Source organism: Elgaria multicarinata, chromosome 3 (genome assembly GCF_023053635.1).
Source record: "Elgaria multicarinata webbii isolate HBS135686 ecotype San Diego chromosome 3, rElgMul1.1.pri, whole genome shotgun sequence".
Classification (NCBI taxonomy): Eukaryota; Metazoa; Chordata; class Lepidosauria; order Squamata; family Anguidae; genus Elgaria; species Elgaria multicarinata.
In genome coordinates this window covers 43,989,773-44,011,726 of record NC_086173.1, presented here as the reverse complement: position 1 = coordinate 44,011,726, position 21,954 = coordinate 43,989,773, and the positions used below count along the sequence as shown (strand labels likewise).

Here is a 21,954-nt window from a genome sequence, read left to right as displayed (position 1 = left end):
CCTTTCCTTCAAAAGGGGGAAAATAACAATACCCCTTACCCAAAAGCTGATTGTCCCTCAAATTATAACATACAGGTATCCTATACATGCTGCCCCTTTAAGCAAATATCAGGTTTGAGAGATGAGGTAATTTTAAGGAAAAGGGGGAGGGGGAGCACGATGGAAGGGTTAAACACTCCTCCCCAGTGCTATGATACCAATCTAAATTCCTCCCATCACACATACACCAGTGTCTACTGTTGACATGCAGAAGATCCTATTTACAGATCTCCTGTGTGAGATCTAGCTGCCTCCCTAGACTGTGTCTATATTATGAGATTTGCATGTTGCATGTCATGCTGTAGTCACTAGTTCTTATCTTCAACATTGTTTAGTATGCATATGATCTTTGAGGTTCAATTACAGCAGGTAAACTTAAATGGATGTGGCCCAAGTATATTCCAAGAAAAATGGGCTGTACAATATACAGGAGTGTCCCTTCCTGTTGGAGGAGCAGCACCTCAAGGTTAATTTATAATCCCTGTTGTTGTTGTTGTTGTTGTTCACTGAGACTAATATACACCTTCTAGATAAGATGTCCCACATAATCACAATCATAATTTCTGACTTCCAGAAAGGTGAGGTTGCCCTGTAGCTTTTCATTCATATCCCTTTGAAACATCCACTATTTGCTATGTCACAGAGAGATTACAAGGCAGACAGTTCAGTTGTCTGGCCCAATATGGATGCTCTTGTGCTCTTTATATATAGGGAAGAGTGCACTCCTGGATTTGACCCCCTTTCCCTTTTCTTTGCAGATGATGTCTCCCCATATTTCAAGACAGAGCCGGTGCGCACTCAGGTCCATTTAGAAGGGAACCGTTTGGTCCTCACCTGCATGGCAGAAGGCAGCTGGCCCCTGGAGTTCAAATGGTTGCATGACAACAGGGAGCTGACCAAGTTCTCATTGGAATATAGGTACGTCATGGCTGTCCTTCTTTCACTCTCAGGGGTTTCTGAAGTTGCAATGAATGTTCCTGCTTTCTGCCTGAAGCCCTTGTCCCTGCAGGCTGCTGCCTATCATTATCCCCATGGTAGCTAAAACCCTTGGGGCATGTGTCATCTGCTACTCTCAGCTTGCTCACCGGAACCACGCTTGGTCTTTAATCAATTTATTTTCTTGTGTAGCAGCTATAAAGGTGGATTGGGGGATGTTCAATTGTTGTTTGACAGATGCAAAGGTCAAGCACAGAATAGTACATGCATGAAATCTGCCACAAACTGGAAAGGCCAGAAAGAGGGGGAATGGTAGCCATGTCCAGAGCAAACAGTGATGCGATGATGGACTTGGTCAGTTAATCTAACCGGAATGTGATGGACCTGTCACTCATGATTTTGAAAGCCAAAATGGCAGGAATTCTTTAGAGTAAACTATATTTATCCTCATGTAACTGGATGAACTCAGCCTTACTGACAAAGCTGCATAGAGTTTCCCATTGTGTACATCAATGGCTAATCAAGCACCCATCTCCCCACATGGCTGGCCATTCTCGAATTTCTCCCTGGAAGAAGTAAACAACTCTAGCTCTTCTGAAAACACATTTATAGGCCTGGGTCATCTGGCTGACTCTGGTTGATTCCTTATCTCTGGTTTCTGGTTCCTTCCTATTGATTTGCAAACAAGAGCCCTAAACAAACCCTACCTCTGTCTAAGATGGAGACTAGCTCCTTGGATTATCTGCAGGCTCTGAACCTTTTAAGTGGACCACAAGCAGATACTGCAGCTAAGATTCATTTGTCTATAACTTCTGAACATTAGTTTTTCAAACATCTGTGGGCTTTAATGTCAAGGCTTCTGCTATGAATGGATGAAGTGGATATTAATGAATACTTCACTGTCAGGTGACTGCAGTCTTTTGTTATTTTCAAAGAGAGAAGCTCCATTCCCTGTCTTGTCCCACTATGCCAGTGTGCAATCAGAGATCTTTTGTACAAGGTACAAAAGATGAATCTGACTAAATTGGTCTGCAGTGGGCATTCTCCATTACCATCTTAAGTTTTTTCAAACTGCAAACAAGACCCAATACTATGCCCAAAAAAGATCTTTCCCACCTTTATTTATTTATTTATTTATTTGAGTGGGGTGGGTGAGAATCCTACCTGAAGAAGAACTCTGTGTTACTTGAAAAAGCTCACACAGCACACTGTGCATTTTGGTTGGTGCCAATAAAGGTATTGTTTTACTGTGCTCATTTGGGTTTTTCCTCATGAAACAACACAATTGCCTTTTTTTTTTCTTTTGGTCTATTCTCCCACCCCAAGTTTGCTTGGACACCAAATTGTACTGAGGTGAAGGAAGGTGTTTTACCATATGAACATCAGTTGCTGGGGAACATGGGTGGGAGGTGCTTTTACACTGCTTGTGGGTTTCCTGTGGACAACTGATTGGCCACTGTGTGAACAGAATGCTGCATGAGATGGTTCTTTGGTCTGATCCAGCACATCTTTTCTTATGTTCTTAGGATGAGGCATTGAGGCTCAGAGCAAAGGTGGGAACTCACCTTTCATAGCATTTCTAAAGAGGCCCACACAACCCACCAGGGCTTGCCAACTAGCAGAGATGAGATGAACCCTCAAATGGGGGGAGCTCAAAATGCAAATTCTTGCTATTTAAAAAGTCTGGCCCCATCTTGACCTAGAGTGAGAGTAGCAAATGCTGAGGAGGGTATACAGGAAAGTAGGGTGACCATATTTGGGAAACCAAAAAAGAGGACACCTAGTGTGTGTGTGGGGGGAAGCAGCTTTCTGAGTCCTGCAGAAAGTACGTTATTTCCCCGCCACCTTAAAGAACCCGATTGGAGTGGAGGGGGGGAAAGGATTTCATTCTGTACCACCACCATCCACTCCAATTGGGGCCTTTTCTGTAATGTCCACGAATGATCCACTTTCCTCTTTAAGACCTCAATTGGAGCTCGGGGTGGGGGAATGATGTGCCTCAAGAAAGCATGTCATTCCCTCCTGCCATGCTAATGGCAGCCTTAAAGGGGAAGGTGTGTCATTCCAGGACATTATTGAAAATTATAGAAAATCCCCCCTGACACCATGGAAAGAACAAAAACCAGGACAAATCCGGGGAAATCCTGACAGTTGGTCACCCTAAGGAAAGGCTTAAGGGAAAGGCTTAAGGGGAAAGAGGTCAGGGACTGGCAAGGCAGTGTGGAGCCATACTTCACCTGTTTGAGCTTTCTGGAAGTTGCTGTCAAACATTCCAGAACCTTAAATGGTTTTCAGAGTGAGCTGGGAGTAGAGTGGAGGTTTGTCCATCACTGCAAGCTACTAAGTGCCTATCAATGTAAATGGTTTTATTTGGCCATTTGTAAGCTTCATAACTTCATATCCCTCAATATCAGGAGGACTCAGAACAAAACCCTTTCTGGCAGGATGCCTGCAAGTTGCAGGTATGTGACTCATCCGAACTGGATTAAACCATTCCTATTAGGAAGATATCCAGTCTTGATTTAAAGACTTCGAGTGATTGGGAGCCCTCCCTAGCTCCTCTGGTGAGCAATTTCTGCGTTTTAATTACTGTCACTGTGAGGAAATGCACTTATTTTAAGCTTGTCCAATTACTTCTCCCAGGTACTGAGACTTGTTAGCCCTCTGTCTGCAAGATTGAACAGCATGCTACGAAGCTGCGGCTTTCTCATGTTCAAATATTTATATGCATTGATCGCATCCACCCTCCAGTGTTCTCCTGGTTAAGCCAAATAGAGCAAGTTCTCAGTGAGGGGAAAGGGGGTGTGCACCAAACATTTGGGAAGATTTTCACTTTCCTACTTTCCTACTGAGGATGCAAGAGAAATGCATTGGTTTTGCATTTCAATGCAAATCAATCAAATTCACTCCTCCCAAACATATGCATAAATAGGAACTGGCGATATTAGCACTTTCCTGAATTTTGCAGTTTGCAAATCAAAAAATGTGCACAAAACCACTTTGTTTTATTTTATGTATTTATTTGTAGCATTTTTACCCAACACTTTGGCCTTAAAAGGTTCCCAGAACAGTTTACAAGTATTAATAATAACACTGCCCCCTCCCTCAGGGTTGCAATCTAAAAGACATGACAGAAAAGAGAAAAGGATTGGGCGGGAGGAAGAAGATCATTGCAAAAAAATGTGTACATTAGAAAAGTGTGTAAAAAAAATCATGTATACAAAAAGGTGCATACAAAAAATGTGTACATTTACATCAATGTGCATGAATACACACACACACACACATACATAATCTATTTAGAATATTTATATACCGCTCCCCATTGAAAAAATTCGGAGCGGTGTACAAGGTAAAATGAAAATAAAAACAGAATAAAACAGTTAAAACAAAATTTAAAAGAAGCAAAAGAATTGTTGTGCAGATGTAAAAAAAAAAGAAAAGCAAATTTACAAGGTGATGCGGAAATGGGACAGAACAAACTTAATATAGGAAAAGAAACAGAGTGGAATATAACTTGACAGTTGCATCAATCTTTATTTCCTACAGTTCATGGTTGCATGTGGCCAGAATAGTTGCTAGGGGAGACACAAAGTCTTCATTTTTCCAAGTTCGCTTCTCTTTTGGGGGGGCTGCTTCCCACCCATTGGTGGGAAGTGGTCTGTGGTGGATGCAGCCAATAGGACAGTCCTCTATTTCTCATTAGCTTCTAAGACTCTGGCTGGGTTCACACATCACGCTAACCCATGGTGGATGGCAAGCTAGCTGGGTAGGTGGTTATTCCACTTACCATGTTCCCATCAGATGATCAGCCAAACAAGCTACACAAAGTAGTTTATTTCATCCTTCCTCACCCTTCCTCCTCCTGGGTCTTCCCGCCCAGCTGGGCAGTTATTCCAGGTTCCTTTGTTAGATCACTTGAGAGGAGCAGAGCAGTGGCAGCGTTTTTGGCCTCTCTTGCTGAGCAGCTCTGTAGGCAACCTCCGTAACCCACGCTGTGTGACAGACATCAGGCTAACAAACCACAAGTAAAATAACCTTTACTGCACACCGTGGGTTCTCAGGGTGGCTTATTTGGGGGAAATAATCCACTGGGGGTAACATCCCACAGACAACACGCTAACCCATCATGGGTTGTTCCGGAAAATAAACTATCATAGCTTAGTGTGTTGTGTGAACCCAGTCTGTAAATCATGCTGTGGGGCCATGTTATCATTTTGGTTCTTTTTGCCCTTTGATCCACTTTTCCCCATGGCACCTCTATTTTGGCCATTAGACTAATGGCTTACTGTGAACAAGCACCTGAGGTTATGCAATCTAAACATATATTGAACTGTTCATAAGATTGAGGTGCACATGACTACCAATGTGGCAGAAAATGGCATGTAGTGGTGGCTTGTAGTCAGGTATAAGCAAGCATCTTGTAGTAACTATATGCAATATAAATGAAGTATACATACGGAGCGTTTAGTGATAGGATCCTAATGCCTCTTCTCCTTCCAATATTTATCCGTCTAGGATTCTCCTTTTTTTACTTTTTACTTTTTCAGATAGGAGTACTAAATAGGCTTCTTCCTATTTAGGCTTCCACAACCAAACAGTAAGCAGGTGTTGTTTCCTAGGCCCATGTCTCAAGGAGGTATCACCTTGCATTAGTAAAACACACATCACAAGATGCCAGGCACACAAGAACAATTGCCAAGCTTAGATTCACCGCTTATTAATTTGTGTAGCACTTGTCCTTCTCTGTTAATTTGTTACCGTTTTGTCTGGGCACACTGAAGATGAAAAGCACCTCTAGTCGCTGCTGAAGCTTTGTAGAGTTGTTCCTTCTTCAAATAGCTTGTTAATTACCCTCCATTCTGATTGCTATCATTTATCTATCATTTACTGGTTACTCTGCCTCCTGGCTTGCAGCAATACCTTTCTCTCGCTCTCTCCATTCTACCGTAGAGACTTGCCAAAAAAAGTTTTATTCCAGCTTTCTCTCTCACTCGGGCTTTGCTAGTAATTTGAAAAGAAAGCAAGTGTCATGGAGTCACAGCCACTTGAGGCTTGTCTTTAAATCAAGCCAAGTGCTTCTCCACATTGTGTGTGTGTGTGTGTGTGTGTGTGTGTGATGCTCTCCATTTTAATCAATAATTCAGCCTGAGACAAGCCATTTCCCCCTTTAAAGGCATCAAACTTGAAGGCGTCTTGCTGCCACGGCAACGCCTCCTCACTCTAGGACCCCAGGAAGGAAGGCAATGTCACCAAGTGTGCAGTACCCTCACTGACAGCTGCTGATGCCAGGCCCACATCACACGCTGTGGACAGAAGCTTCAAGTCTCCCCTCAGAGGAACAGTGGAAAAACGTCATTTTTAAAAGCAGCCTCACATAGCTTTTTATTAACTGAGCTGAAGATCTGTGTGTCTCTGTCATGCCAACCCCTTTCAAAATGGACTTGATTATGAGCAAGAAACCAGGCTGTTTTGCCAAGATAATCAGCTGGTCAGCTGCCCTTAGACTGTTGATAGGTCTCTGTTTCTTCCATTAAAACCAGGCCAGGGGTTTACAAATAATCTGCTTGGCTTACTAGCCAATGTCTATTTGTGCTGGCCAGAAGCCCCTTCTCCTCTTCAGAGTCCTGTATTATACGCATACGGTGGCCAGTTGTCCTATTTTACAGAGGGCTGTCCTCTACTTGAAGACACCCTCTAACTGAAAGACTGTCCAGTCTTGGTCTGATGTAAAGAGAAAGAACCACCTGAAAGGAGAGCGGTGGCCTCGAAGCTGCCCATCAAACAGTTAGCACCTGGTCAGCAGACAGAGCAGGCACACAGGTTACGTGGTCACAGTCTTCTCCATGATGATGAGATTATTGGATTTCTATTTAAATTAAAGTAATTATTTCTACATTTGCATCTATACATATAAATTAGCATATGCATTTTTAAATTCATTTTTTTGCAAGCCTGTGTCCTCCTTTGTCCTCTTTTTTGGCAATGTATGTCCTCTTTTCTTTTTTGGGCAGAGCGCTTGAGAAAGGGTCCCACTTGCATTGAGATTTGAAACAAATAAGAGACAGTGCCAGAGAGTCCCTTCAAAGAGTTGCTTACTTCTTTAGATCACGGCATAAGTAAGAGCTCAGTGGAGGGGAGCAGCCAGCTGTCCTTTTTGTCAGAGGGCCAGAGACAACTGGATTCATGGATGCCTGGACCAGGCCTAGTGTAGTGAGGCTGCCTTGGATCTTCCTGCTGATATGTAGATTTGCCTGTTGAATATTACTGTACACCAAACACTGAAATGTCAAACAAGACCACAGAAAAAAAACTAATGACTCAAAGACTGGCACACCCTAAGATCAGTCATTGTCCTCACCCCATGCTGTCTCTCTGTCATGTCCAGTGCAGACCCAGACCCAACACAACCTGATCTGATAGGCTGATTCCATGTGCGTAAGACCACATTTTCCTTTTCATTTCCTTTTTTTCTTGTTAATTCAATCCAGAATGGCTCCCACCCCGTTGTTTTCTACTCATAATTGCTAGGATGAATTATGTCTAATTCAAAGGGTTGTTCAGTGGCATTGTTATTGAGAAGTTCAACCAAGTGTAGTTCATGGTTTGTATTTTTGTTGGCATCACTCCAGCACCTTGCCTAATGTGTGTAATATAGCTTTTGTTCTGGGAAAGGCTGCATGAGAAAGGAAACTAGGAGGAAAAGGATCCTGATGGTACAGTGCTAGGCTGTCTACCTTTATTGTAAATAAAATTCATGACCTGTATACCATTGACTCTAATTCATTTAAAAGGAGTTGCTCTTCTGAGGTATGCAAAGTTTGGGAACTCCAGATAAATGCAAATGCCTTCTTGACCTCCAGTTTGCCACTTCAGTCAAGAAACCAACTGCTCAGCTAATAAGAGGATCAGAGCCCTTGAGGTCAGGAAGGAGTAAACCATCAGCCAGAGGCAAGTGGAGCGGTTTAGGACAGGCAAGAGGTCAGCTATCTAAAGTGGTTGATGACCACAACATAGTGCAAGTGGGCAAGCCATCAAGTTCCCCAGGCAGTACCAATTGCAAGGAAGTTGGCAAATGGCTGTTCAGTCTGTCATGGTCTTCTCAGTAGGAAGTAAGTTGCTCAGATGGAAGAGCAGATCCTGAGCTTGCTGCTTTATAGAGCCCAGTGGAACTGGGTCACCTGACCCGGTGCTGAGTCAGCTGTTAGGGCTTGTTATGCTGCCTTGGTAACACAGATCAGTCTGCAGTTCCTTTGGCAGATATGCTGCTTCAGTGATAAAATAGGTAAAGTACTGGAGCCTGGCCACAAGGAGCCCAGGTTGAGACCACTAGTTCCTTACATTAGTATGACATAAGGTCAAACTACATGTGACACTCAGTCATGTAAAAAAAAAAATCCCCAAGGTTTGATGATTACCCAAAACAACTACAGGAAGCTGCAATCTGGATCAGAGGTTTGCATTCAGAGTAGAAGACACTCAGTCCTTTGCTGCTAAGCTTTCAGGTTCAGTTCTGCAAAATTCCAACCTTTGAAAAGTATCTATAAGCACAAGGAACATTACACATTATAAAAGCCTAGAGATGTGCTCCCCAACTTCACTCTACCTGGCCTTTGATCATTTAGCCCAGACAGTGATAACACATCGGAATGGGTTGTTTGCTGCTGGAGGAGAGAAGAATTTTTGCTTTTGTTTTACTGCAAATGAAAAGTGATGGACTTAATGTTAAATAGCAAAGGGTTAAGTAAGCCAGATTTGCTCAGCAGATGTTCATAGAGCATTTCTAACATGCATGGAGCATCTGAAAAACAGCAGATGCATAAGGCAAAAGATCCAAACACTGTAGGGACGTCTGTGCGTTTTTGCTGTTGTTGAGATTACACTCCCTTAAAGCAATTGCACCAAGTGGCATTATCATAGTGTTATAGGAGTATACACAAATCACTTGACTTTGTCAATTTTGCCATCATTCATGCAGAAGTTATTTCTGATATTTCTTTTGCCTGACACTGTGAATTAGAAAGTGGCAAATTGAATTAGGGACTGCCCTCCGAAGTTGAGGTATTTCCTGGTCATCTCATTTTTTAATTTTTCCAACAGCATCTAAACAAACATCACACATAATACATACACACAGAAAATACATACCAGCAGAAATGCATATAGCAACTACAATTATGCTAAAAACATTTAGGGGTGAGGTTAGGATATATTTTTCTTTTTGCCCTCTTCATGCCAGAAATGCCCCTTAATTTCTTAATTACCCTTCCATCTAATTTACATACATTGGATTCACAGAGTTATTCTTCTTTTCCCTTTCCCCCTCTTGATCTAAAATCCACAAACATATACATCATTTTTCTCTGTCTCTTTCAAATATTCTATCAAAGGTTTCCATTACAAGTTGAGGTATTTGTAGACATAGGCATGACCACATGTTCAGATGCAGATGTTGCTAAAATATATATTCACATGCTTTACCTGTGTTGAAGACAGTTGTTTTGAAATAAGGGCAAATGGGGTAACTTCCAACTAAATTTAAAATGTACAGAAACCAGACTTGACAAAATTCTAGGAGGATAATATTCAGCCACACTATTAGTATACAAATTGGATTTGAAGGGGGAGCCAAAGTAAGCTCTTGCTGATACCACTGGCAGCAGGGTTAATTGGTTAATTGGCCTTGAAATCCTGAGCAAACTTTTAGATGTAAATAGGGGTCCACAATTTTTTTCTGGGCTTAGTAGCCAAAACACATTTCTACTAACTAGCGGGATTATAGTAAACATGCCTGTGAACACATGCTGAGTGCTTTTCCCATTCCACCCAGCTACTGGCAGCCTCCCCCTCCCCCCCCCCAAAAAAAAACCAAGGAGAATGGCTAATATCGTAGATAACATTGTTTCCTATAAGCCTGAGTCCCCTGAAAGTCTCTTTCTGAAAATTATACATTGCCCCCATTTCCCTGGCAAGCCACAGCATAACAAGCAACTTTTTTAAAGCCAAGATTAAAGGTGTTGGGAGACGGTCTTTCCCTCTTTGTCAGAAAAATCCACGCCACATTTTTCTTCCTTCCCAGCAGCAGCTATCCTTCACAATGTAAGATTTCCCCCTCTATTTAATCAGCCCTGGAGGACAAAACAAAAGAAGTTCAGTTTCTTTTCTTTCTGGCATGGAAACGGGGAGTGAGAGAAAAAAGCCAGTTGCAAGTGGGGTTAGGAAATGCAAAAAGGCTGCAGAGGTAGATTTAGACAGAGGGAAGGAAATAAGAGAGAGACTTGGAATTGCCCTCTGACTTCTCCCACCCACCCAGGCAGTCAATCAATTTATAAAGCATGTTCCTCTTATTCTTTAAAAACATCTACCTGCAGTTGGAATAAAGTGGCAAGGACTTGTTAACTGGGAAATATTTGGAAGGAATATATTCTCAAGATGTGGAGTGCAGCAGCAGCTGAGTTCCAGGATACTGCTGGGGGGGGGGGGGGAGTAAAAGAGGTTGCATAGGGGAGGCAGCTTTGCACAAGTAGAGAAAGAGAGAAACGATCAACACACAATAGTGAGCAGCACTATAAAGTGATTAAAATGGTATGACCAGCCACCCCCACCCTTGCAATCTGATCTACAGTATTCCCAGAAGGTAAGTGGGGGAGGGCAGGGAAGAAACTCTCAAGCTTTCATTCCAAACTAGAAAACAGTCTCTTTCATGCGAAAATCTACTCCAGCTTTTTCTGGATTCAGCTGCTGTAATGAAACCTCTCTTCCTGAGTATTCTTGCTCCACAAGATTGAAGACTTTCTTGCCCCTAGTCTGTTGGAAAATGAAGGCTGAATGTAAATCTGGGGGGCAGAGTGTGTGTGTGTGTGTGTGTGTGTGTGTGTGTGTGTGTGTGTAAAGTGCATTTCACATTTAATTGAGCCATTTTCCCCAGAACTATTCCCTATAACAGGCTTTTAACCTGTTGGTTGTTTTATTATGGTTTTAATTTTTGTGAACTGCCCAGAGAGCTTCGGCTATTGGGCGGTATAAAAATGTAATAAATAAATAAATAAATATAAATATAAATAGATCCAAATGCATAAGTCAGATATACACAGCTGGCAGTTTCTCCACACATGTATTTGTAGGCTGGATTTTAGTTTTTCCAGAAGGAATATACAGCATAAATACATTATGAATAATTTCTGATCCAGCTTTAGGTTAGGGTTTGGTACTAAACTCCTTGGGTCACGCTAATGCAGGCCCAGCACCAGCATCTGGCATGCAGGAGCATTTGTCAGGGCCCATGTGCCCCTTTAATACCAATGGACCCTTCTGCGCTGAAACATGAAGATGGGAATTGGTGGCACTGTGCTCTGATGTTTCCATTTTTATCTTGTGTTTTTATTTTACTATGTATTTCAGCTTTTCTGCCTTTGTGAACTGCCTCAGTCAGTTTTTAGAAAAGTGGGATATGATATGATGTAATGTAATTTTGAGGACTCTTTTTTCTGTTCTTACTTGAACTTTCCTATCTGGACATGGCTCAACTGGTCACCGAGATTTTGTCCCTGTGCAATAGCCAAAAACCCAGCAGATTTCACAAATTGCTTTCTTGGTTGGCATCTTCACAGCAGTGCCATCCTATTTCTGTCTACGCAAAAGTAAGTTCCATTGAGTTCAGTATGGCTTACCACCAGGTATGTGGGTACAGGACAGCAGCCTAAGTTTCCTAATATTTCAACAAGTATTACTCTTTTCCCTAGTAAAAATATCTAAAAATGGATGTGCCTTGCATGGGCCTCGGAGAATTCTTCGCTGATGTACTAGGCCAGCCTCGGTTACAAGAGAAGCCTTTTCCTCAAAGCTCCAAAGCCTGAGCGTAGATCTCCACATTTTGCGCCTGTCTGCTATTAGGCATTATACACCTGATAACTTGCCTCACAGAGTTAGATGAAATGTACTTCCGACATTAGGGATTCCCTGTAATGAGGCCCACCACAATCATTACTCTACCAAAAGGGCTGTCACATGGAAGAGAACAGAGACAGGTTCTCTGCTTCCCCTGAGGACAGGACTTAACTGAATGGACTTAAGGTACAGGGTGATAGATTTTGGTGACTATTAGAAGAAACCTCTTAACAGTAACAAGAAAAGAAAAAAGAGTTCAATAATGGAACCAATGGCCTAGAGGAGTGGGTAGGTTCTCCATTACTAGAGGTCTTCAAGCAGAGGCTGGACAACCATCTGTTTGAGATACTCTAGTCCTGGGTTTCCTACATTGAACAGAGGGTTAGACTAGATGGCCTACATGACCCCTACAACTCTGTTCTGTGATTTGGACCTCATACATTCTGCAGTCTCTGCTCTTTTTTATCTGGTTATTTTTTACTTCCATGCAGGTTTGGTAGACCGAGGAAGTAAAGGATAACTCTTGTATTTGTCAAGATCCCCTCAGGGCAGCTGGCAATTGCACTCTCTGTGGTCACAGGGTGGGTTTTACTGGATGGAGGAGTTGAGCTTTACATTGGAGCCTAAGAGCTCCTGCTTTCAAAGGAAGGGAGTGGGTGCATGACAGCTGGTGAGGCAAGTCATGTCCTGAAATCTCTCTCTCTGTAAGGAAAGCAGCAGTTATCCAGTTATCCATCAAAGACACTGTTTTAGGCCCTAAAGAACACAAACTCATTCTTTCTTCAGTGCACATCCTGCCTCCTAAAAGACTGAAGTAAGAGGCATAGGAAGAAGCATGTGTGTTATGCGCTAGACTGGGTGGGCAATGAGGTCCTCGTGTCCATTACCAGAACATGAGGATGGCAGAAGCAATCTGGAGCCTGGCTGCCCATCCCAAACCAAATCTCCTCCCTTAGCTTCTCCCCCATGCAAACTTCCTCAGGCTACCTAAAAGGTGGCAGGACCCCAAGGATGCTTTTGCTCTGATCTCATTTTTTTCTGGTACAGGAGATGCTTCAGAATTCATGCTATTGTATTTTTTGTTCTGGTATCGTAATGCAGGATAAAGCGGTAGACAATGTTACTTTAATGTTAAGAATGAGAGGATGGGAGCCAGACAATCTTGGCTCTCATTTTGCAAAGTGGACACAGAAGAGAAGTCTGTTCATGAGAAAGGAGTGGGTTATCGTGGCAATGCTTGGCTTTGGAAGTGAATAGGAGCCTATTGTTAGAGGAGTATTGGATGGGAATTCTTGTGTTTAAATCCTGGTCTGACTGGTGGGCCTGTAGCAGGTGCAGGCCACTGAATTTTCATCAGGACCTCATGCTTTGTAGCCCAATCTTTATTCCCCCATCACAACACAGCTACTTTCAAAAGTCAAATAATCAATGGATGAAATATGATCACGCATTTAACGTAACCTGCACTTCACCACCCATAAGTGTATATAATATGGGTAATGTGATGACTTTTTCATAGTGCTTTCAAATCTCTCTAAAAACTCATTAATTGTCTCAAATGCAAGTTTCTGTCTTCCATTTTCAATCCAAGAATCCATTTAGAACAGCTCTGCACATTGCACATTTCAAATGCTATGAGAAACACTAGTGTTACACCAGTATTTCTCCCAGCAAACACATCATGTACGTGCAACTTTAGAGGCAACTTTAAGCTCATATTACACTGGGAATATAGGTCAGCTTTCCCAGATGCCTGTAAACTGGTCTTTAAAGATATGTATCTATGCGTGCCTGTTCTGTGTTTGCTGCAGCAATATGCAGAGCTGCCCTTTAGAGCAGCTAAAGTGAGGAGATGTGAAAGTTATGAAGAGCAGAGGACCCACATGAACCAATCATCTCCATAAAGCTAATGAGGCCGAGGGCTCTGTACAAACCGCTTTAGGAGCCTGGCCCATTTCCTCTCCCACTCATGATGCAAACTGCTCAGCCCTGCAGAGCGCGCACGCACACACACGCACACACATGGCCCTTTGGAGATTTAATGCAGTGAGACGAGGCTTCGGACATCTTGTCTGGAAATTGAAGGCTGCCGGTGAGAAAGCTAGGGCGGCAGAATTAGTTATGATGGGCATAAATTGAATTTTAATAGAGATGTAGATGGCACACAGCCAGCTTGCTCAGGCGGTAATTAAAAGTTAACGGGTTTAGAAACATATTAATCCATTGGGGGAAGAGAGGGCTGCCTTTGATCGCAGGGGAGGTCTCTTTTCTATATGGGGCAACGTGCCTTGACTTTGCCACTCAGCTGGGCTTCCTGTTTCAGGAGCTGTCTTAGTGACTGGGAGGTGGGTGAGAGAAATCAGAGATGCTGTGTTATGCATTTGTTACCCAGAGGAAGGGTGGAGCATCAAGGATGTTTCACAAGGGATTGTAAGAGTGCCTTTAGTGTCTTAACTTACTGCTTCTGAAACTTGTTAATGGGATAAAGAATGTGAAAGAAGCCACTTTTAATTGAGTGAATGTGTTAATCAACCTGGCTCTTTAACTTGGGTTACAGACATGGGAAATTCTAATACCATTCTTAATGTAAGTTATGGAAACTTTTAGTCCAGATCAAACATACATTAGGTGGCTCAATGCACAACACTCCCATCTCCACCTCTCCTTCCTTAGGATGATTACACCATAAGACTCTGTTTCACTAACAGTACAGTCTTGTACATGTCTGCTCTAAAGTAAAACCTTTTAACTTCAATGGCTTACTCCCAGGTAAGTGTGTTTAGGAATGCAGCCTAATGAGCATTATGTATTTATTTTTATTATCAGTGCATGATGCTCATTAATGAGGCACACTTAGAATCATGCACCACACAGTTGTTTTGTAACACTTCTTCGGTGTACTTCAAAGCTCTTTACATGCATTACAAGTAATCCTAGACAACTGTCTAAGTCAGCCCACCCCAACATGGTTCCCTCCAGATGGAAGTTCAGTCATCCCCAGCCAGCTGGTTGGGGATGATGGAAGTTGTAGTCCAACTGATCTGGAGGGCCTGAGGTTGGGGAAGCTTAGTCCATTAAGAACATAAGAAGATCCATGCTGGATCAGACCAAAGGTCTATCTAGTCCAGCGCTGTGTTCACACAGTGGCCAACTAGCTGTTGACCAGGGATCCACAAGCAGCACACGAGTGAAACAGCACCCTCCCATCCATGTTCCCCAGCAACGGGTGTATGTAGGCTTACTGCCTCTGATGCTGGAGGTAGCAGATAGCCATCAGAACTAGTAGCCATTGATAGCCTTCTCCTCCAAGAATTTATCCAACCCCCTTTTAAAGCCATCCAAATTCGTGGCCCTCACTATGCGTTGTGGTAGCGAATTCCATAGTTTAACTATGGAATTCGCTGCTAGAGGATGCAGTTGCATTGTAAATTGTAAATGCAGGACTAAGATTGAGAGACAGTGAAAATCCTGAGGCTGCCAAGTGTATTCACAGCTGAGTTTAGATCTCCTGGCTTACGGCTCATGCTCTTAGGACCAAATGGCTTGAGGTGTAAAAGCACACATCAGTAAAAAGCATACGTAGAATAAACCACTTTCTTCATTTTTCAGAAAAAGCAGCCTTGTGGGTCCTCAATCCATATTGTGATCATGACATATTAAGAGAGTGTTCTAACTCTTTCCTTATCTTGCTGGTTTCCCACTGAAAATCTTTCGTGCACACACTCCAAGGCGCACACTACTGCGTTTTAGAGGTACTGAAGTGCACTGACAACTGTTGGGACCCATTGACACATACCATATACCACTTACAAACTGTTTTCACAGTGCTATATCCTGCTTGGTGTAAATGTGGGCCCCATTGCTATTTTCCCCATAGGTTCTGCTTACTGCAAACAGTATCTTTGGGGATAAGTAGCTGCTTGGCATATGGTCATTTTCAGTGGAAAATGGAGTGCAGGGAGGAAAGTGTTAACCCTTCTCTTGCATGCTGTATTTACAACCTGGGTTCAGATCCTGCACAGCTGCAGTTTTCTAAAAAAGAGAGTATCAAGTTCTAAGTCCATTTTTTTTAAAACAAAACAAAACACGATGGTTTGATCCTTAGCTATCCTCAGTTATTTACTTCCAAAGGTACCTATCACCTCTTTCCCACTCCATTTATTTCTCTGCCCCTTCCTCCATGTGTATTTAAGTAGCATACAGTTCTCCAGATTTTGGAAGTATACTTTAGGGAAAAGTTTTAATTGAATTTTGGGAGTCTATTCCTGTGAAGAAGGGATGGGGAAACTGTGTGTACCTCATGACCAGGTACGTGACTGGATGGAATCATCTACCTTTAATGAAAATTTTACTATTTCCTTTGTCATTATGAATTAGAAGGTGGCAACTTGAAATAATTTAGGAGACACAAGATACTCCCAGGCCTTAGCTAGACGGGGCTTTATCCCGGGGTGATCCCCAGGTGCATCATGTGGATCATGTGATCCACATGATGCACAGGGGATCCTGGGATCATGGAGGGATGATCCCACCCTTGCACCGGGATCTTGCCCTCCACTTTAGGCCCGAGACCGCAGAACGTGTGGCTGGGCGTTGCAGTTTGAGCGGGGAAAATCATTTTTTAAAAAGAAGACTTACCTTTTGCACACGAGCGCTCATGTGCATCTTCTTCTTTAAGAAAAAACTCCAAAATGGCGGGTGCAATGTTTCTCCCTCTGAGGTCGTCACGTGCTGCGTGTGAACAGAGGGGGAGATCTCACGATAAAAATAATCACCCCTCTGTCGCACTAGACCAGTAGGTCTAGCTGAAGCCCCAGAATGTCTTTATTAGATTTTTCTTTTACCGCATTGCATGTAAAGTTTCTTGGCTCTCTCAGATTGAATTCTGGAGCTGAGTAGAGTAGCAGTACTAGCTGAGAGCTACATATTCAAACGCTATTATATCTGGGGGACTTTGGATTATTTCCGAAGAAGCCATTTACGTGTGGAAAGAAATAACATGAGGGGGATGATGGGAGAGTTAAAGAGACAGTGGAAGGAGGTAGAAGTAGAGGCTAACTTGGAAACCAAAGGGGATGGTGGAGAGATACAGAAAATGAAAGAAGAGCGTGAAGAGGAAACTGTTTAGGTATGAAAGATGTAGAAGCAGGAGAGGTAATATATGGGTGCTCTTGGTATTTATAAAGTTAAATATGATTAATGCTTTTGACATTGTTTTATATTTTATTGTTAGCTGCTTTGGGCAACCTTGGATGGAAAGGTGGAGCATAAATTTAGTAATGTAGATAAAAAAAAAATTTTTTTTTAAATGCTAGAATTTCTCAACAAAGGCAACTATCTGCTTTCCTCCAATGAAACTCCACTGGCGTGCTCATTGGCTATACAGCAACAGCCACATCCAATTTAAACACCTTGCAGGCCTCCCCTCTCCGGTTATACAGTACTTGATACTGCGATGGGTGTGCAGGACTTAATGTTGTACCCTAAGCTATGCACCACACAAGCGTACAAATTTGTGCTTCATCGCAGTCACGCATTCCCCAAAGGGCTCCTTGCAAGATGCAAGAACGTGACCTGAAATCCAACCTGTCAGCCTCCCCTTTTCATCCAAGCAGGGCAGGTCTTGCTGCTGACTCTCTTCCCAGCGTTTTGCAGTTCTTGCATTTGTGAATGCAAATAAAGAGAATCACTGGGGGTTTGTTTTAGAAAACAGTGGGGGTGGGGGAGGTTGGGTATTTTTGACTATTTTTTTAAGGGTGAGAGAGAGAATAATTGCACAAGTCAAAAGTGTTTAGTGCTCCCCTTCCCTTGATTGTTCGGCGCTCGAAAAATTGCTCTGTAGTTGTCCCTTAGCAAAGGCACATTGCAATTAGCAGTGAATGGTGCTGCCGACGGCGAGATTCTTTTCACCTCACACGTGCGTCAAGCAGATGTAATTGCATTATAGATTTTCCTGGGCTAGTGGTGAGATGTGTGTATGTGGGGGGCAGGGGGCGGGACGGATGTAGGTTGCAGAAGCAATGGTCTTGAAGAACGTCTTTCCTTCTCTTTGTCCCTTAGTGGCTCCACCTGTTGACCTGGTGATATGCTGGTAACACATTCAGCATCCATGTTCATCGAGGGCATACATCCCTGGTCAACACTTGGCCCACTTTGTGAAGGGAATGGTTGTTGATGGGCCAAGCTACTGAAACCTCACCTCTGCTTCTGCAACCTACATCCCCCTCCCACATCTCACCACCAGCTCAAGAAAATGCAAGAATGATTGAAATTGTAGTCCAACACATCTGGAGAGCAGTCTGTTGAGGAATGTTGCCCTAAAGTAGCAACCATGGGCCATGGGCATCCATAGAAAAAAGGGACAAGCATAACCGCTCTCTGAAATGGAGCAAACAAACAAAAATAAATGTGTATGTTCATATAGCCAGTAATGACATGAAGCAGACTCTATTCTTGATCATGAGGTACAAACACAGCTGAGTGTGGTCTTGAGGTTACCTTATGACTCAGATCAAAAAGCACCCACTTCAACGTCTCCTGAAACTGTACTACTTGAGAATGCAAGTGATAATTTCACGGTTTAAATGCTGGTCCATATCAAAAACGCCCTGTTTGGCTATAACTCTTCTACCTGATCTGCTAATTTTCCATAGGCAGAGAGGTTTTACTATGAGGAAATATCAGGTCAAGAAATCTCCCACCTGCATCTTGATGCAGTAGACTTTGGGGATGACTGTACCATATGTTTATGCTGAATTTATAGATCACTAGGGTGACCATATTTGGGAAACCAAAAGAGGACACCTAGTGTGTGTGTGGGGAAGCAGCTTTCTGAGTCCTGCAGAAAGTACGTTATTCCCCTGCCACCTTAAAGAACCCGATTGGAGTGGAGGAGGGGAAAGGATTTCATTCTGTACCACCACCATCCACTCCAATTGGGGCCTTTTCTATAATGTCCACGAATGACCCACTTTCCCCTTTAAGACCTCAATTGGAGCTCGGGGTGGGGGAATTACGTGCCTCAAGAAAGCATGTCACTCCCTCCTGCCATGCTAATGGCAGCCTTAAAGGGGAAGGTGTGTCGTTCCAGGACATTATTGAAAATTATAGAAAATCCCCCCTGAAACCATGGAAAGAACAAAAACCAAGACAAATCCGGGGAAATCCTGACAGTTGGTCACCCTATAGATCACCCCTGGGCAGTAATCAAAACTATACATTGATTGTCTTATCTAGGCATGCAATTCAATAGAGCCGTTCCAAAGAAATATGAAAGTTAGGAATAGTTTCACTCACTTATTGCGTTTTTTTAATAAAGGCATTTTGTAATGTACAGACATTAGGTGGGTGAAAATCATAACTGGCTCCCAATTCCATATGGGTCTAAATTGTGAAAAATAACTGTGCTCATAATGAAAATGGAAGTCTTGGGATATGCTATTGCAATGTAGGCGTCCTTAATACACAGTTCCTTAGAGTCTTGGCCTTCTTTGTTTTTTGTTGGTTGGTTTTGCCCACACAGTATTTGGCCAAAGCCCATTCAGCACACTCATCATGTGCCTCAAGTAAACTCACAACAGCTGTAAGGTATGCCATTAATTCTACCATAGTGTTGGGTTCAGCACAAACCACAGGAAGTTGGAGGTGTCAAAGTTTTATGTGGGAACGGGACCATACATACCCATTCGTAGCTGCAACAAGCAGAAATTATCAGTTTGGAGCCAGTGGGCACACACTGTCCCCCAGTCCAGCTATCACTGGCACCACAAATAGCTTGGTCGGCACCACATCCCTGCTGAGCGCCTGCCCCCTCCCAGGAATACACAGATATCAGTGCTATTCATGAGCTTCTGACCAAATACACCACTATAGTGACTTTCCAGTTCATAACTGAGCAATTTTCTTCACTGACATTCAGGGCAGGGATGTATAAAATTGGCTGAGAAATTTTTATTAATCTTATCAACACTTTTTTTCTTCCCTCTGAATTCCTCAGCAGTTTTACTCGAGCAGGAACCTCCAAATGCACATTGACATGTAGATGAAATTCAGTGGCAATTCTAATCCAGACTGATTTATAAGTTTACACCACTATCTGCACATAGAACAACTACTCGGAATTCTTTTCTCTCCTCCTACATCCATCCAGGCCCACCCTTAGCTAGGTAATGTGATATATATTGACTGAGCTGGAGTTTATAATCCAAAGATTATTACTTCAGAGGAAGAAAGACTGCATATATGAATAACAATGGCTGCCAAAAAATTTCAGATTTGTGGGTGACCAGCACGAGAAAGAGAGATGCACAGGGATAAATTTTGTTATTGTTGTGGATGGATTGTTCTAGGATGGGACAAGTTGTCCCATCTCCCTGAGTCTTGTATACCTTCAGAAAGGTATACATTTTTCTTTTGTGGTCCCCAAGCTGCACAGTGAAACACATGGTTGCTGTGTCTTTAATAGTGTTGCCAGCCAACTTGGGGAAACCAACTTTAGGTTAGTTTCCTAACCCCCCTCTTCTCTTTTCATCTGTCCAATTTCTTTTTTTAGCTGTAAAACTTTGGTAAATAGACAACTTTTGTTTTGGGCCCTGCCTCTAAACACATCCAAAACAACTGGGATTTGCCACCTTAGGACCTGCTCCAGGCCGTGCCCAAGTACCAGAATATTTATTTCAAGAGTTAGCACCTCTATTCATCTGTAATGTACTAGAAAGCCTCCATCTCTCTTTCCCTGGAGCTTGGACACATTGGATTGGACTTTGCATTACCACCATTTGGTTGGGCTTCATATAATATACACTTAAGTTCAACTCATTGTGGAATTTTGTTTATTTATGGTTTGGTGGCCACATGTTTGTTCCCATTTCACTGGCCCAGAAAGAGAGACTATTGCTCTATCTAGGACAGCCAAAGGCCTGATGGAAACAGGAAGCATTTTTTTCATCCATTCTATGAAGTTTTGCCACCCCTGTTATGGTCTTAAGTGCCCTGACTTTAAGGACCTACACACCTATTCTGTGCCTGATTGCAGCCCTGTTTGTATGTTCATAAGAAGCCATGCTGAATTGGATTGAAGGGTTATCTAGTTCAACATTCTGTTCCCCCAATGGCCAACCTAGTCCTTGTGGGAAGCCCACAAGCAGGACATGAACACAATAGTACCCTCCCACTCATGTTTTCCAGCAAATGCTTTACAGAGACATATTGCCTTTGATAGTAGAGGTAGCCTATAGCCTTCATGTCTACAAGCCATTTCTGGCTTTTTCCTTCATGAATTTGTCTTATCTCCTTTTAAGCCATCCGAGTTAGCAGGCACCATTACATCTTGTGATAGTGAATCCCATAGATTAACTATGGGCTGTGTGAAGAAGCACTTCCTTTTAACCGCCCAGAATGCCTCACTGTTCAACTTCATGGGATGACAACGCTGAGTTCTAGTGTTAGGGGGCAGTGGGCAGAATCTCCTTATCCATTACTCCACACCATGCATATTTTTGGACACCTCCATCATGTCTCCCCTCACTTGCCTTTTCTTTAAGCTGAACCGTCACAGGCATTGTAACTTTTTCTCATAGGGGAGTTGCTCCAGCCCCGTTATCATTTTCGTTGCCCCTTTCTGCACCATTTCTGTACCCAGTCTGAATTCAGTTCTCCTGACCCGGCAATGCCAATTCTTATTTTGATCCTCATTCTGTCTGTGGAAAGATGGTCAAGGTGGGTTTTTTATCCTGCCAGTACTGGAAATCAGAAATTGCCCTGGCCCTTCTGGAGTGGAAACGGATGTACCTCAGGAAGGGAGAGGTTTTTGCTGCTATCCAGTATGCTACTGAATCCCATGAGCAGCATATATGTCTCTGCCAATGCCTTCTCAACTCAAATGAGTCATTTGGCATCTCCTACATCTGCAATAGAGTACTTGCAGTAATAGGTTGCTCTTCAAATGTTTCATACAGTGTTAATCCCCATATTGGTTGGTTGGTAGGTAAGTAACAAAGTAAATAAATAAATACTGGCACCATTTGGAGCATGTTGGGCCATAAACCCTGATACCATAGACATAGTCCCATTGGACTGTTCATATTATGCCAT

The 21,954-nt window shown here is 42.8% G+C and overlaps 1 protein-coding gene across 1 annotated transcript in view; it reads left to right on the top strand.

Annotated features, from left to right (window-relative positions):
- The window catches only part of SDK2 (sidekick cell adhesion molecule 2), a 328,641-nt gene that overhangs the window by 188,292 nt on the left and 118,395 nt on the right, over nt 1–21,954 (top strand). The window contains exon 2 of the mRNA XM_063120072.1: nt 798–957. Coding sequence (XP_062976142.1) covers nt 878–957 — 80 coding nt within the window. The 5' untranslated portion in view covers nt 798–877. The remainder of the gene's footprint in view (nt 1–797; nt 958–21,954) is intronic.